Source organism: Heloderma suspectum, chromosome 1, assembly GCF_057233095.1.
Source record: "Heloderma suspectum isolate Gila_16-S chromosome 1, 16-S_ref, whole genome shotgun sequence".
Classification (NCBI taxonomy): domain Eukaryota; kingdom Metazoa; phylum Chordata; class Lepidosauria; order Squamata; family Helodermatidae; genus Heloderma; species Heloderma suspectum.
In genome coordinates, this window is record NC_139458.1 from 8096678 (window position 1) to 8112876 (window position 16199).

At 48.6% G+C, this 16199-nt stretch overlaps 1 protein-coding gene across 1 annotated transcript in view; it reads right to left on the reverse strand.

The window, feature by feature from the left end:
- Positions 1 to 16199, reverse strand: part of LOC146356867 (maestro heat-like repeat-containing protein family member 2B) — a 79925-nt gene that overhangs the window by 51095 nt on the left and 12631 nt on the right. Inside the window, exons 7-14 of the mRNA XM_084826443.1 lie at positions 15913 to 16005; positions 12795 to 12956; positions 6785 to 6839; positions 5979 to 6095; positions 4774 to 4847; positions 2831 to 2953; positions 1689 to 1799; positions 899 to 1037 (exon numbers count right to left, since the gene is read on the reverse strand). Of these exons, the coding sequence (XP_084682569.1) occupies positions 899 to 1037; positions 1689 to 1799; positions 2831 to 2953; positions 4774 to 4847; positions 5979 to 6095; positions 6785 to 6839; positions 12795 to 12956; positions 15913 to 16005 (874 nt within the window). The remainder of the gene's footprint in view (positions 1 to 898; positions 1038 to 1688; positions 1800 to 2830; positions 2954 to 4773; positions 4848 to 5978; positions 6096 to 6784; positions 6840 to 12794; positions 12957 to 15912; positions 16006 to 16199) is intronic.

Below are 16199 nucleotides of genomic sequence, written 5' to 3' on the forward strand. Positions count from 1 at the left end.
CACATCCCCAAAGGGTGCAAGCTAACGATTAATTTGTTCTTGGGTTTTTAAAACCAGTTAGCAAGTGCAGAGCTAATTAGCAGCTCTGGGCGCATCAGAACTTGTGCCAAGTGGCTGGGTGGAGCCAAATAAGTTTCCTTTTTAGCCTGGGTTTCTTATCTATATAAAAACTAGCATGTTCACTAGATTCAGTAGTAGTGGTAGTTTCATTCTTTTAGAAGCCTGGCCTGATTTGCTCTGGTGTTTTGTGCTTCTGGGACTATCTATCTATTTATGACTCAGCCAAGCCCTTCACTTTCTGGATTCAGTCTGCTTTATCCAGCCATTCCTGCTAAGAAGCACAGGAAGAGACTCAGCCCGTCCTCCTTCGAGGACTTTTTCATTATGCAAACATTTTTGCTCTTTTAAATTTGTTCTTCTTGCTGACTGCAGACAAGTGCCAATGATGAAATACCACATTGCCTGGGATTCAAAGACTCTGCCTCAGAATGACAGGAGGGTGGAAGGCCTGTAGCATGGCCTGAGATGGTAGTAGTGTCAAAAGGCCTAGTTCTCACTAAGCTGGTAAACCTGTGTCTGGGCTGCACCACTTTCAATTTGTATGACGGGGGTCCTCCATGACGGTTCACACAATGAAATGCTCACCCATGCCAAAAATAAATGCAGAAATCCCTGCATCCAGAAAACTAGCATGTCAGGGAGACCAGTAGCATCCTTCTGTGGGAGCACTGCCACCACCAGGAACTTTGGCCAGCTTTTCCCCACCCTACCCCCAGCTGATGAGCCCTTCTGAGAGGAAGCGTGGAGGCTGGAGATTTCACACTGCCTTGCACAGATCACCCTCCCAGTGCAATCCCCTCACTCAAGCCTGTGGGCCAGCCCTCCGTAACAAACTGACCGCCTTTGCACGATCCGAGGAAAAGAGCTGATTCGTCCTGCCGAATGAGGGCCAGCTCTTTCAAACATCTGCAGAGGGGGATCAAAGTCGGGGTGTATGCAGCTGGCACGACAAAGAGTAACATCCTTGGCCACAGGGCCTGGAAAGAGGAAGGAGGGATAATTTGATACTTACCCTAGGTGCATGGGTTTTAGTTTGCTGGAACAACATCTATGATGGGCTAACTCTAGGGAAGACTGTTGCCCCAGCCAGCTGTCTTCTGAATGGGACTAGTGATGCTTCAGGCAGGGGGCCAGCAGTGAGAAGGCAGCCCAGGCGAAGCTGAGCAGCTCGGGCGTTTTCAGGATTGTTGACCTTTCTGCAAGCCAGAGCTGCAGCTTAGCTCCAGTCGCTTATCTCCCCTGAGCTAGTGCCGTAACTAGCTCAGTCTCTTTCTTTTCTAGTAACCCTTACAAGCTCAATTAAAACTTGGCAGAGGAGAGACTCTGCTAACTCCAGGTACTTCCCTCATCACCCCCTGGGAAGGGTGTGTAGAGGTGACCGACACACACAAGGTACAATCCTGGTGACATAAGAACATAGGAAGAGCCTTGCTGAATCAGACCAAAGGTCTGTCTAGTCCAGCATTTTGCCAACCAGCTGCCTGAGGGAAGCCCACACACAGGAGATGCAACAGGGACTTGTAGCCGCTTATGGAGACAGGATGCTGGACTAGCAGGAACCGTGTCATGATCAGATGCAGCAGGGCCCTTCTCGTTTTCTTGAGGGCAAATCCATGCCAGCCACTCACTTTGCTCATCCCTTCTGCAGAAGTGTTCAAATGCTCCAAGATGTCAATGCACATTTCTTGAATATGTTCTTCTTTTTCTTTTTCTTTCTGGTCAGCAATAGGGTCTTTTCCCTGCTTTGGCAAGACACGTAAGAGAACGGCTTGGCTAAGGAGATGCTGCACTTTCAGAATCCATACGAAGCCAGTTCTAGGATTGCCTCCAGTCCTGTTGCTTTTCAAAGGGCATGTCAAATCAGGGACACAGTGATCCCACACTGGTCTTCAGGGCTGGCCCTACCATTAAGCAGAGCGAGATGGCCACCTCAGGTGGCAGATGTTGGGTGGCAGCAACAACAGCCCCCCAGCAGTTACTTCTGCCCCCCCAGATGTTCCCATCCTCCTGAGCACTGCCCAGTGGCACTGATGTTTGTTCTTTTGCTAGGCTGGGCTGTCCATTGGTTTCCCCCGCTATGGGCCTGATCCAAATTGGGGGCGGGGGGATCCCTGCAATCTCTATTGTGAAGTACTGATCCCATTGCTTTATGAATCACTATTTTGAAATAGAAATGGCAGGTGCCTGGATTGGGCCCATAGCAGGGGGAAAAGGTTAAAACCCCTCTACCCCCATACATGAGGGTCCAGATCTGGATTGGGACCCCTATGGCTATTCTAGAGTAAAAATAAAAAGAAAAGAAGACATCGCTGCTAGCTGTGTCTTTAAAGGAATGTCTGTTTGGGACCAAAGACAAGGGACCTGACCCCTGCGTGCAGCACCTCGTGCAGGCCAATGGATGCCCCAGCTGGGCCAGACCTCTTTTAGCAACTCAGACATGAAAAGGACTCAGGCAGCAGCGCCATAAGCAGACCTACAGGTGCTTCAACTTTAGAGAGGGGCTGCGGCTCACTGGTAGAAAGTCCCAGGCTCACTGCAAGCAGAAGGTTCGATCCCTGGCATCTCCAGGTAGGGCTGGGAAAATTCCTGCCTGAAACACCAGAGAACGGCTGCTGCCAGCCAGTGTCGGCAGTACTGGGCTAGATGGACCAAGGCTCTGGCTCAGTATAAAGCAGCTTCCAGTGTTCCTAACTTGGGCCTGAAAAGGGTCCACCATCCAGCTAGCAGCTGCCACCCGAAGGGCATCGTAGCGACCTGGTTCCTGACTCACTGTCTGGCTGACTGGCACGGTGAACTGCTGGAAGACGTAGACAACCATGTCCCACACGGCACAGCCCTCGACGCTTTGGGAGCGAAGCAGCTCTTTAATGAAGCCCAGGATTGCTTTTCTCACCTGTTGCAGAGGGAAACGTTACGTTGTAAGTCTCATTCTTAAAATTTCCCCAGAGGCTGAATAAATCCCATTTGAGGATGAATTCAGATGACCAGATGCCTTGTGACAGCTTCTTGCATGGTTCACCATTCTCACTATGTGGCCAGGGTAAGTTAACCAGTTGACACTCAGGATGTGACCCACTTGCAGTTGAGCATCAGGGCTCTCTGTCTAGCAGAGCGCAACCTGCAGCTCAAGCGTGTTGCTTTCTTCTTCCGGTGGTGGCCACCACTTGGCCCGTTCGCATCAGCTCAGCATCCTTCCAAAGCAGCACCTGCAATTGCCCCTTTGCTCTGCCTGCCCCTAGCTGGAAAGCAGTGCCTGGCTGGCTTCAGCCTCTCTCCTGAAGCCCAGACATGGCTCACAAGACCAGCAAGGTCATGAATGTTTAACTGAACATCCCTCCGAGTGATGCCTCCTAAACCGCAAGTGCTATTTGATGTCTCTCTGGCCTAGTTCTAAATTAGCCTTCCCATATCGGTTGTCCTCCAGAGGTGTTGGACTACAACCCCCACCATCCCCAGGCAGCATGGCCATTGGGGATGGTGGGAGTTGTAGTCCAGCACCTCTGGAGGACAACTGGTAGGGGAATTGAATTGGCTACCTGGCTCTGGACCAAACCACTGCACACGGCAAGCAGGAGCTCCCATGCCTGAATGCTCTTCTGTACAAAAATAGCCCCCAGTTCCGCACAGCAACTAGCATGTGGGGCGGGAGACGCCTGTCTAGAACCCTCCTCCCTGAACATGTTAGTACATGCTGAGAACCTTTTAGTGTGGTGGAGTGTTGAGCCATGTGAACCTCCACTTGCAGTCTGGAGCGCATCCACTCGGGTGCCCGGGAGTCTGTTTCATGGGGGACTGTCCTCTGTTCCAAGGGCTGTCCGTTGCAATTCCAGTTTACACTTTCAAAGAACCGTAAGAACAGTGCCCCATTGAGTGTGAGCACCTGGACAGCACACTGAACAGGCAGGCACACCGGTCACCTGGTCACAACCTCCTGCACTATGATGAGATAGACTGTACTTCTATTTAAATTATAATAATTATTTCTAAATTTGCATCTATACATATAAATGACCATATGCAAACTTTAGTGCAAATTGGGCCCATAGCAGCTGGTGCAGAAATTCAGCTGGTGAAGTCCTTTTGTTTTTTGGACACAGACATAAAGGGCTGGAAAAAACAACTCTGCACCTGCTCAACGGCAAAGGAGCAGGGCCGCCTCCAAGGTTGGAAGGGGCCCTAAGCAAAGTTTCCTCTGGTGGCTTAGTGATGTACGGATTTCGTTCAGCGCATTTGTGTTTCATGGATCATCAGCCATCTTTTTTCTGTCATCCACTTACTGACAGAATTTGACATTTTAAAACCAGAATTTCACTGTACTTGTGCTAATTCACATTAGCGCAAGAGTGTATTAACGCTAACGTGAATTAACTAATGTGTATTAGAGCAAGTGTGCATAATGTGCACTTGTGCTAATCTGAATTAGCACAAATTCCACCCCCCCAAGTAAAAAAATATCTGTGAGCCCATGGAATCCACTTGAGTCTGAAAAACCTGGTCCACGGCGGAATCCGCAGCTTAAGGCAGGCATTAGCAGTGGGCTCTGCCCAAGAATGCAAGGTGTTGACATGCCCTGAAGGCCAGTAAAACAAAGAAATAGTGGCACCCCTTGCATGCAGTTGTGTGTATGTCTGCATGGGTTTTTTTTTAACTGAGTTCTTGAGAAAGCGAGATTCCAGCTTTCCAAACAATTCATCCCCGCTCCCCCAGTCTTACTGCTTCACGGCGGTCATCCAGAAGACACTTGACTGCTTCCACAATTGGGCGTTTCCTATTTCTTGTCTTGCATGCTGGAAGGGACAGGAGATGCACATCAGATTTCAGTGGGACTCTAACAAGAAGAGCTGCTGGTGCATCTCATACCAAGGGTTCCTGAAGCAATCTGAAACCCTGTAAGCCTGCTTAACCAGACGCAAAAGTAGTCCCCCCAGAGCAGCAGTCCCTGTTTCAAATGGCCGCAGGCTCTCTGAAAAACCTACCCTCCACCTTCACCCCAAAGGGCCCAACCTTCACATTAAGTTGGTGTTCCATGACTGGAACTCCACATGAAATTCCTTCTTCCGAAAGCAGTCGTGGGAGGGACTGATTTGGATTGGGCCCACGGCACATGGCAACCTATCTTACAGGGTTGTTGTAAGAATTACAGCAAAATAATAGCCCTATGTAGGCATTCGGTGTGCACACATGAGGTCTAAAAGGGGCGGGGGAGTTGAGGACCCGTATTCAAATCCTGCCCCCAGCAATCCTGGGCACAACTCTAAAGCCCTTGGGGTACTAGTAGAAAACAAAATCGATCCCACATGCCAGGAGTCTGCCCACCTTTGTTCTAGAGGCCTGTCGTATATGAACCCAGCCGTACAATGTGATCAACATCTGAGGCCCTCCACCAAGTGCCTCCTCCAAGAGAGGTTCAGAGGATGGGAGCAAAGAAGACGGCCTTCTTGGAGGGGCTACCCCACATACAGAACACTCTCCCCAGTGAGGTCCACCTGTCACCAACATTGTCATCTTTTGGGAACCAGGTAAGGCTTTTTCCTCTACTCCCAGGCATTTGACAGCATATGATGGGGTGTTTTAGGTTTTTTTTATCAGGTCCTGGAGCTTTTACTGCCAAGTGTTTTTAACTTGTTTTTAATCTGTTTTAAGTTTTCAAATGTTAAAGGTTTTATATTATGTTTGAGAGCTTCGGCTGTTGTTGTTGCTTATTCGGTCAGTCGCTTCGGACTCTTCGTGACTTCATGGACCAGCCCACGCCAGAGCTTCCTGTCGGCCGTCGCCACCCCCAGCTCCCCCAAGGTCGAATCGGTCAATGTAGAAACGTAGTACATGAATGAACGAATGAATGAATGTTGTATAACTGCTAAGCACCACTGTTTTACAGACCTACGGGGGTCATGTGGATTGTGGCCTTTGCTACTTACTCTCCTCACTACCAACAATCATTCTGAGATTGTTTAAGACTCCCACGCGGCTGTGTTCGGTGGCATCCTTCATCTGTGTTTGCAAGAAGTCCAGGGCATCCATGGGGCAGCAGCAGACTGAGGGGAAGGAAATGACATCTTCAGGGAACTCCAGCCTCTCACCATCGTCATTGGCATTGATGTCATCACATATGCCAAAAGCGATCTGAATTTTCGGAGTGCCAACCCTTGCGCAGGCAAAAATGGCACCGTCCATGCACACGAGGAAGGTGTCGGCATGGGGGCACTCTGACATTTGCAGAAGTACAGAAACACCTTTAGAAAAATAACCTGGGGCGGGGGGAGGACCCCCCCTCCTGAAATCAGCTCAGTGGCAATAGAATGCTGGATGACTGCTTCAGGGTGGGGAGAGGCGAGAGCAGCGGAGGCTGGTGGCTCTGATTTCGGCGGGGCTGTGAATCCATTCTGGGTTTCAGTCAAAACCAGCCAGAACTCTACAGGAGCTATGCAAGGTGATAAAACTACTTTGGGGATAGGATTCAGCACCATGAAATCGGAGCCACCACCCTCCACTGGGTGAGGGGGACGGAGAACCCAGTGGGAGGGGGAATCAAATGGAGTATCCTTGAGGAGGCCATGGCTGGCTGACAGGAACAGCGAGCAGGAGCATTCCGCACTGCAACAGTTTGTTGCAGGTCCCACTTGTCAAGTCTCTTTTATAACCGGCTTTCCAAGTGCCCAAGGCCTTTGGAGGAAAACCAGGAAGGCAGTGAGCCCCGTGGGACCAGCAAGCCTCCGTTCCTCACCTAAGTGGCTGAACGCATCCATAAGCAAGTGGCGGTGATCCCTGGGGAGCTGCTGCTGGTGTTCCAAGCAGGCCTGGAAGAAGCAGGAAAAATAAGCTGTTGGGGCAAGGAGCTGTCTTTCCAGATCACCTGAGGGCCTGAACAAGGCCCTCCGGACAAGTTTTCGTTCCCACAGTACCTCAGAGATCATTAACTGGCAGCCTGCAAGCTGGTTCTGCTTTCCCTCCTTCCCCAAGAGCAATTTTATCCGGGCCCTGAGGCCAGAGGCAGAAGCGGTGCTAGGGCAAGGGGGCAGTTCTGCCCTCTCAGGGCAACCCCCTGCCCCTGCCCTCTTCCCTGCCTGTCTCTGAACAAATCCTGTTCCTGCTGCTTAACCAGGGCAGCATGCCGCACCTGGTGCTGCACTGGCCCAGGTCTTCTGTATGGGTCCTGGACTCCTGGAGGCCCTGTGCCTTCCTAGGCTAATAGTGAGCATGTGTGCTGGGCACGAATGTGCAGTATGTTCCCTATGCAGCGGGGCGAGAGACAGACTGTGAGGCACGGCATCTAGGAGGAACCCTCCGCCTTCCTGCCAAACATGGACCTGTTCTAGCTTTCCTGCACTTGCTCAGCACCCAGGTTTTTAGTGCTAGGGCGGGCATGCAGGCATCTAGTCTACCAGGCTTGCTTGGATTCTGCATTTTGACAGTCCAAGGATCCTTCCTCTGTGTCCCAGACTGCTCATCCGTGCTCCCTGTTGTGACCAAGGGGAGGCAGATGGAAACAGGCCGACGTCCCTCAGGAGAGAGTGAGAAGCTAGCATGTAGTAGTCCCCCTCCCAGTTAGAAACCACAGAGCTAGGAGTTCCCCTCACTCACAATTTAGGGCAGGGGTTTTCCATTAGGGATGGCACAGGTGTCTGGTTGGGGCTCGAAGCTCAGTGATTTCTTGCTGGCTCAGCCCCCGGATGCCATTTCGCGTGAAAATGGCGGCTCGGCCTTTTTTGTAAATAACCATTTATGCAAATGGCGGCCATAAAGCAGCCATTTGAGCAACATTTCATTAAATGTTGTGCAAATGGCTATTTTACAGCTTCCATTTGCATAAATTTACAAAAAAAGGCCCCCCTTCATGGATCACTGCCTTGTTGTGGCGAAGGGGCTTGCGTAACTCAGTGAAGCCATAAGCTATGCCGTGCAGGGCCACCCAAGACAGGACAGGTTCTGACAAAATGTGGTCCACTGGAGAAGGAAATGGCAACCCACTCCAGTATTCTTGCCAAGAAAACCCCATGGAACGTATCACAATGCTAAAAGATATAACGCTGGAAGATGAACCCCTCAGGTCGGAAGGTGTCCAATATACTACTGGGGAAGAGCAGAGGGAATTTCCAAGTAGCGCCAGAAAGAGTGAAGCGGCTGGGCCAAAGCCGAAAGGACACTCAGCTGTGGATGTGTCTGGTGGTGAAAAGAAAGTCCGATGCTATAAAGAACAATATTGTTTAGGAACCTGGAATGCAAGATCAATGAATCAAGGTAAGCTGGAGGTGGTCAAACATGAGATGGCAAGATTGAACATCGACATCTTGGGAATCAGCGTACTTAAATGGACAAGCATGGGCGAATTTAATTCAGGTGACCATCATATCTACTATTGTGGGCAAGAATCCCTTAGAAGAAATGGAGTAGCACTCATAGTCAACAAAAGGGTGGGAAAAGCAGTACTGGGGTACAATCTCAAAAACGACAGAATGATCTCAGTACGAATTCAAGGCAAACCATTCAACATCACAGTAATTCAAGTCTATGCCCCAACCACTGAGGCCGAAGAAGCTGAGGTTGATCGGTTCTATGAAGACCTCCAACACCTTCTAGAACTAACACCAAAAAAAGACATCCTCTCCATCACAGGGGATTGGAATGCTAAAGTAGGAAGTCAAGAAATCGCCGGGATAACAGGCAAGCATGGCCTTGGTGTACAAAATGAAGCAGGACAAAGGCTTATAGAGTTTTGCCAAGGGAACACACTGATCATAGCAAACACTCTTTTCCAACAGCACAAGAGACGACTCTACACATGGACATCACCAGGTGGTCAATATCGAAATCAGATTGATTATGTCCTTTGCTGCCAAAGATGGAGAAGCTCTATACAGTCAGTAAAAACAAGACCTGGAGCTGACTGTGGCTCAGATCATGAGCTTCTTGTTGCCAAATTTCGGCTTAAATTGAAGAACGTAGGGAAATCCACTAAACCATTCAGGTATGACCTAAATCATATCCCTTATGAATATACAGTGGAGGTGAGGAATAGATTTAAGGGACTAAACCTGATAGACAGAGTGCCTGAGGAACTACGGACGGAGGTCCGTAACATTGTTCAGGAGGAAGCAACGAAATCCATCCCAAAGAAAAAGAAATGCCAGAAAGCCAAGTGGCTGTCTGAGGAGGCTTTACAAGTAGCTGAGGAAAGAAGGGAAGGGAAAAGCAAGGGCGAAAGGGGAAGATATATCCAACTGAATGCAGAGTTCCAGAGAATAGCAAGGAGAGACAAGAACACCTTCTTAAATGAACAATGCAAAGAAATCGAAGAAAACAATAGAAGGGGAAGACTAGAGATCTCTTCAAAAAAAATCAGAGATCTCAAGGGAACGTTTTGTGCAAAGACGGGCATGATAAAGGACAAAGAAGGCAGGGACCTAACAGAAGCAGATGAGATTAAGAAGAGGTGGAAAGAATACACAGAAGAACTATATAGGAAAGATCTGAATGTCCCTGATAGCCATGATAGTGCGGTCACTGAACTTGAGCCGGACATCCTCGAGAGTGAAGTCAAGTGGCCTTAGGAAGCATTGCTAACAACAAAGCTAGCGGAGATGACAGTATTCCAGCTGAACTATTTAAGATCCTAAAAGGTGATGCTGTTAAAGTGCTGCACACAATATGCCAACAAATTTGGAACATTCAACAGTGGCCACAAGACTGGAAAAGGTCAGTTTACATTCCAATTCCAAAGAAGGGCAATGCCAAAGAGTGTTCAAACTACCATACAATTGCGCTCATTTCACATGCCAGCAAGGTGATGCTCAAAATCCTACAAGCTAGGCTTCAGCAGTATGTGAACTGAGAACAACCAGAAGTACAAGTGGGGTTTCGAAGAGGCAGAGGAACTCGAGATCAAATCGCCAACATTCGCTGGATCATGGAGAAAGCAAGAGAATTCCAGAAAAACGTCTATTTCTGCTTCATTGACTACACTAAAGCCTTTGATTGTGTGGATCACAACAAACTGTGGCAAATTCTTAAAGAGATGGGAGTACCAGACCACCTTACATGTCTCCTGAGAGACCTGTACAAGGGTCAAGAAACAACAGTAAGAATTGAACATGGAACAACCGATTGGTTCAAAATTGGGAAAGGAGTACGACAAGGCTGTATATTGTCGCCCTGCTTATTTAACTTATATACAGAGTACATCATGAGAAATGCCGGGTTGGATGAATCACAGGTTGGAATTAAGATTGCCGGGAGAATTATCAACAACCTCAGATACGTGGACGATACCACCCTAATGGCAGAAAGCGAAGAGGATCTAAAGACCCTCTTGTTGAGGGTGAAAGTGGAGAGTGCAAAAGCTGGTTTGAAACTCAACATTAAAAAAACTCAGATCATGGCATCTGGCCCCATCACTTCCTGGCATATAGAAGGGGAAGAAATGGAAGCATAGAATCATAGAATCATAGAATAGTAGGGTTGGAAGGGGCCTACAAGGCCATCGAGTCCAACCCCCTGCTCAATGCAGGAATCCAAGTCAGAGCATCCCTGACTGATGGCTGTCCAGCCTCGTCTTGAACGCCTCCAGTGTGGGAGAGCCCACCACCTCCCTAGGGAATTGGTTCCATTGTCGTATTGCTCTAACAGTCAGGGAGTTTTTCCTGATGTTCAGCCAGAATCTGGCTTCCTGTAACTCGAGCTCATTATTCCATGTCCTGCACTCTGGGATGATCAAGAAGAGATCCTGGCCTTCCTCCCTGTGACAATCTTTCAAGTATTTGAAGACTGCTATCATATCTCCCCTCAGTCTTCTCTTCTCAATGCTAAACATGCCCAGTTCTTTCAGTCTCTCTTCATAGGGCTTTGTTTCCAGTCCCCTGATCATCTTTGTTGCCCTCCTCTGAACCCTCTCCAGTTTGTCTGCATTCTTCTTAAAGTGTGCTGCCCAGAACTGGACACAGTGCTCCAGATGAGGCCTAACCAGTGCTGAGTAGAGGGGAACTAGTACTTCCTGGGATTTGGAAGCGATGCTTCTATGAATGCAGCCCAAAATAGCATTGGCCTTTTTTGCAGCCACATCACATTGTTGGCTCATCTTCAGCTTGTGAATTCCAAGTTCCTTCTCGCTTGTAGTGTTGTTGAGAGACGTATCCCCCATCTTATAACTGTGCATTTGGTTTCTTTTTCCTAGGGGCAGAACTTGGCATTTATCCCTATTAATGTCATTCTGTTGTTTTCTGCCCAGCGCTCCAGTCTATCCAGATCACTTGGAATTTTGTTTCTGTCTTCCAAAGTATTAGATATCCTGCCCAATTTTGTGTCATCTGCAAATGTGATCAGCGTTCCCTGCACCTCCTCCTCCAAGTCATTAATACAATTCATCTAGCCCACTTTGAGCGAGTTTGCTCATCAGGATATCATGGGGCACTTTGTCAAAAGCTTTGCTGAAGTCGAGGTATATGATGTCTACAGCATTCCCACAGTCTACAAGGGAGGTTACTTGATCAAAAAATGAGATCAGATTTGTCTGGCAGGACTTGTTTTTGACAAATCCATGTTGGCTTCGAGTAATCACGGCATTGTTGTCAAGGTGCTTCCAGATGGATTCCTTTATCATCTGCTCCAGAATTTTCCCAGGGATTGATGTCAGACTGACTGGTCTGTAGTTCCCAGGTTCCTCCTTTTTACCCTTTTTGAAGATAGGGACAACATTAGCCCTCCTCCAGTCATCTGGCACTTCCCCCGTCCTCCATGATTTCTCAAAGAGAATAGACAGCAGTTCTGAGAGTTCTTCTGCCAGTTCCTTTATGACTCTAGGATGCAGTTCATCTGGCCGTGGAGATTTGAACTCTTTCAAAGTAATTAGGTGTTCCTTGACCATATGACAGATTTTATTTTCTTGGGCTCCAAGATCACCACAGACGGTGACTGTAGCCATGAAATTAAAAGACACTTGCTCCTTGGGAGGAAAGCTTTGGCAAAACCTAGACAGCATATTAAGAAGCAGAGACATCACCTTGCTGACAAAGGTCCGTATAATCAAAGCTATAGTTTTCCCAGTAGCAATGTATGGCTGTGGGAGCTGGACTATAAGGAAGGCTGAGTGCCGAAGAATCGATGCTTTCGAACTGTGGTGCTAGAGAATACTCTTACGAGTCCCCTGGACTGCAAGGAGGTCAAATCGGTCAGTCCTAAAGGAAATCAACCCTGAGTGCTCATTGGAAGGACAGATACTGAAGCTGAAGCTCAAATATTTTGGCCACCTAATGCGAAGAGAAAACTCCCTGGAAAAGACCCTGATGCTGGGAAAGATTGAAGGCAAAAGGAGAAGGGGACGGCAGAGGATGAGATGGCTAGATAGCATCACCGATGCAATGAATATGGACTTGAGCACACTCCGGGAGAGAGCGCAGGACAGGAAGGCCTGGCATGCGATGGTCCATGGGGTCACGAAGAGTCGGACACGACTGAACGACTGAACAACAACAACAACAACAAAGGCCGAGCCACCAGTTTTACGCAAAACGGCAGCTTGGTGAGGGGGAGGGCGGCTGCGCACCGCTTGCCAGGCGCCCATGGAGAGCCTGGGGGCTTGCCACGTGTGGCGAGCAGGGTCGGGCAGCTGGGGGGGGTTCTGGCGAGTGGCAAGCAGCACGGGGGGCGAGAAATGGTCAGTTTGCCCATCGCCATACCATTTGAGCCCACTGCTTTGGTTTAGGTTTTTGTATCAGGCTAATGTTTTGACTTAAAGGAGACACGTTGCAGTACCCTACCAGATCACACATAGTTGATCCCCCTACATGGACCTGCCCTTCCGCTGGGGTCTTTTGGATTTCTGGTTTCCAACTCTGGTATGGGATCCTATCCACATTCTTCTGGGACTTCTTTAATTGTTGCACTGTGGTATCAAGTGGAAGAACCTGGAACAGATAAAGAAATTTAGGTAGGTAGTTGGTTGTTGTTTTCTTAAAAAATCATCACTATTTTCCCAGTTAAAGGTAATTTGCAATCGTGAAATTACGTCTCCGGTCTTGATTTTAGCATGCGGCAGCTGTCTTACCCTTCATTTCAAAACGTTAGGATTAAATTAAGAAGGCCTGAGAGGTGTCCAGCAGAGGGAGCCCTCGGGCTGCCGTTCTCTGGAACTGTAGTGTACAGGCTGAGTGTTTTGTGGGGTGGGTAAAATTGGCTGGAATCACATGGGAGCCACTTATTAATTAATTTATTATTGAAAATTATTTATAGATCACCTTTCATCATAAAAGATAAGATGGCAGGTTACAAGATAAAACCAATACAATAAAACAACAGCAGAGTACATCATGAGAAATGCCGGGTTGGATGAATCAGAGGTCGGAATTAAGATTGCCGGGAGAATTATCAACAACCTCCGATATGCAGACGATACCACCCTAATGGCAGAAAACGAAGAGGATCTCAAGAGCCTCTTGTTGAGGGTGAAAGAGGAGAGTGCAAAAGCTGGTTTGAAACTCAACATTAAAAAAACTAAGATCATGTCATCTGGCCCTATCTCTTCCTGGCATATAGAAGGGGAAGAAATGGAAGCAGTGACAGATTTTACTTTCTTGGGCTCCAAGATCACCACAGACGGTGACTGTAGCCATGAAATTAAAAGACGCTTGCTCCTTGGGAGGAAAGCTATGGCACACCTAGACAGCATAGTAAGAAGCAGAGACATCACCTTGCCGACAAAGGTCCGTCTAATCAAAGGTATGGTTTTCCCAGTAGTAATGTATGGCTGTTAGAGCTGGACTATACGGAAGGCTGAGCGCTGAAGAATTGATGCTTTCGAACTGTGGTGCTGGAGAAGACTCTTACGAGTCCCCTGGACTGCAAGGAGGTCAAATCAGTCCATCCTAAAGGAAATCAACCCTGACTGCTCATTGGAAGGACAGATACTGAAGCTGAAGCTCCAATATTTTGGCCACCTAATGCGAAGAGAAAACTCCCTGGAAAAGACCCTGATGCTGGGAAAGACTGAAGGCAAAAGGAGAAGGGGACGGCAGAGGATGAGATGGCTAGATAGCATCACGGATGCAATGAATATGAACTTGAGCACGCTCCGGGAGAGAGCGCAGGACAGGAAGGCCTGGCGTGCTATGGTCCATGGGGTCACGAAGAGTCGGACACGACTGAACGACTGAACAACAACAACAACAACAACAATACATACAATAAATACCCAAATATCAATAAGGCCAGTAGTAAAACTAGGTGTCTGGGAATGCTTGCACAAATAGGTATGTTTTACCAACAACTGGAACACCTGCAGCATAGGTGCTTGTCGGATCTCTTCCGGGGGGGGTGGCACTCCACTAGGTATGATAGGGTTATAAGAATTTCATTCCCATTTGCAAATCATGCGAACACGTCTTGTTTGCAACCCCCAACGTGATTGCAAGCAGGAGCGCAATTCTTAGGAAATTTTTGCAATTTCCTGAGCTCGCATTTGCATTTGATAGTGCTCACTTGCACAAGTGGGCACTTCCTCCTCAGATCCGCATGTTCATGTTTTAGCCTATGGGGGAAAGTGTGCATTTTGAGTGCATACTTTTAAAACTGTGCATTTCTCCCAATCAAAAATGCACATTTTTCTCAATTGAAAAAAAAAAAATGCTTGCATTTGGGAACGTGAGCAAGGCAACCCAAGCTTCGGGGAGGAATTCAGACAAGCTCACTAAGCTTGAACGTCGCTTGTTCACACATCCCTAATTTCACAATATGGGGGCCATGACAGAGAAGACCTTACTCTGGAGTTGCAATAAGATGTATCCAGTGGAGGCCGGTAGCTCCAATGTCAGTGGGCAGTTAATTTGTGCCGAGTTTCAGTCAGAGCCAGTCAGAACTCTAAAGGAGCAAGCCAAGGTGTGGAGCAGCTTGGCTAGCTCCTTTAGAGTTCTGCCTGGTTCTGCCTGAAACCCAGAGTGGATTCACCACCTCATTGACATTGGAGCCACCAGCCTCCACTCGATAGATCTCTGCTAATATAGCAGAACTAGGAGGGCTTCCAGCGATGACCTCAGTGAATGGGCTGGTCTGTATGGGAGGAGGCACTCTTTCAGATAGCCCCAAGTCATATATGTCAACAACAAAACCTTGAGTGTGGAAGGGCGAACTCACCTTTGCCTGGCCCGTGCGACTGCTTCCTGGACCCCCGCTGGCCGCTCAACCCTGTTCACCATGTGCGCAAAATGGCGGCTTATTGGAGCCCCTGTTGCCACCTGCCAACCCCTCGTGCTCTCCTTGCAAAGAAGGAGAGCAGGAGGGGCTGGGAGTCCTTGTTGCTGCCCACCAATCCCTCATGCTCTCCTTGCAAGGAGAGCATGAGGGGTTGGCAGGCAGTGACAGAGGCTTCTTGCCAGGAGAGCGCGATGGGTTGGAGGGGAGTGGAAAACCACAAGCTTGCCTGGCTAGTCACGCGACGAGTTGGGCAAGCCGAGGGATGCGTGAGCAGGAGTCTGGGGGGCCAAGCTGGCGATAGGTGGCTAAGCTCTACCCCCAAACCAGATTCCTCTGACATCCCTAACCTTGCGCTTGACTTGGTGGTGAATAGGTAGCCAGCTCCATTCTTTCAGCATTGGTGTAATACGCCCATGGTAGGATTATCCATACCATAGCATCTGACTCACTTTGTTTTTCACTAGCTGGAGTTTCTGAGCCAGCCCCAAGGGCAGCCCCACATAGAGCGCACCACAGTAATCCAGTCTGGAGGTCACCGATGCATGGGTTCACACAAATGTCATGCAAACAACTCGCTACGTGGAATAGCATCATAGTCAGTGTCTCATTTGAATGGGGCCAGATCTTGCCAAGCTCCCCATGGTCAAAGAAATCAGAAGGTCTCTGTTATCTTACCTGCTGGAATACAAAGTCACACAGGGCCTGGAAGGTCTTCTTTGGTATCGGGGGTTTACAGTCTTCACAGACGTCCAAGAAAAAGCTAAGCCTCTATAAAGAGCAGTCAACATTTGTTAGCCGAAGTGCATAGAAGCAGTCATGCAAAGCTTGCTCCCAGGGGCGAATGGAAACCTTGTGAATGACTAGGCAGCAAAGGGCTGATGGTACCTCTATGCGAGAGAAGAACCGACTGCCACCTCTTGGCAGCAGATATGAGGTCCTGCTGCATCTCGCTCCTCCCTCTC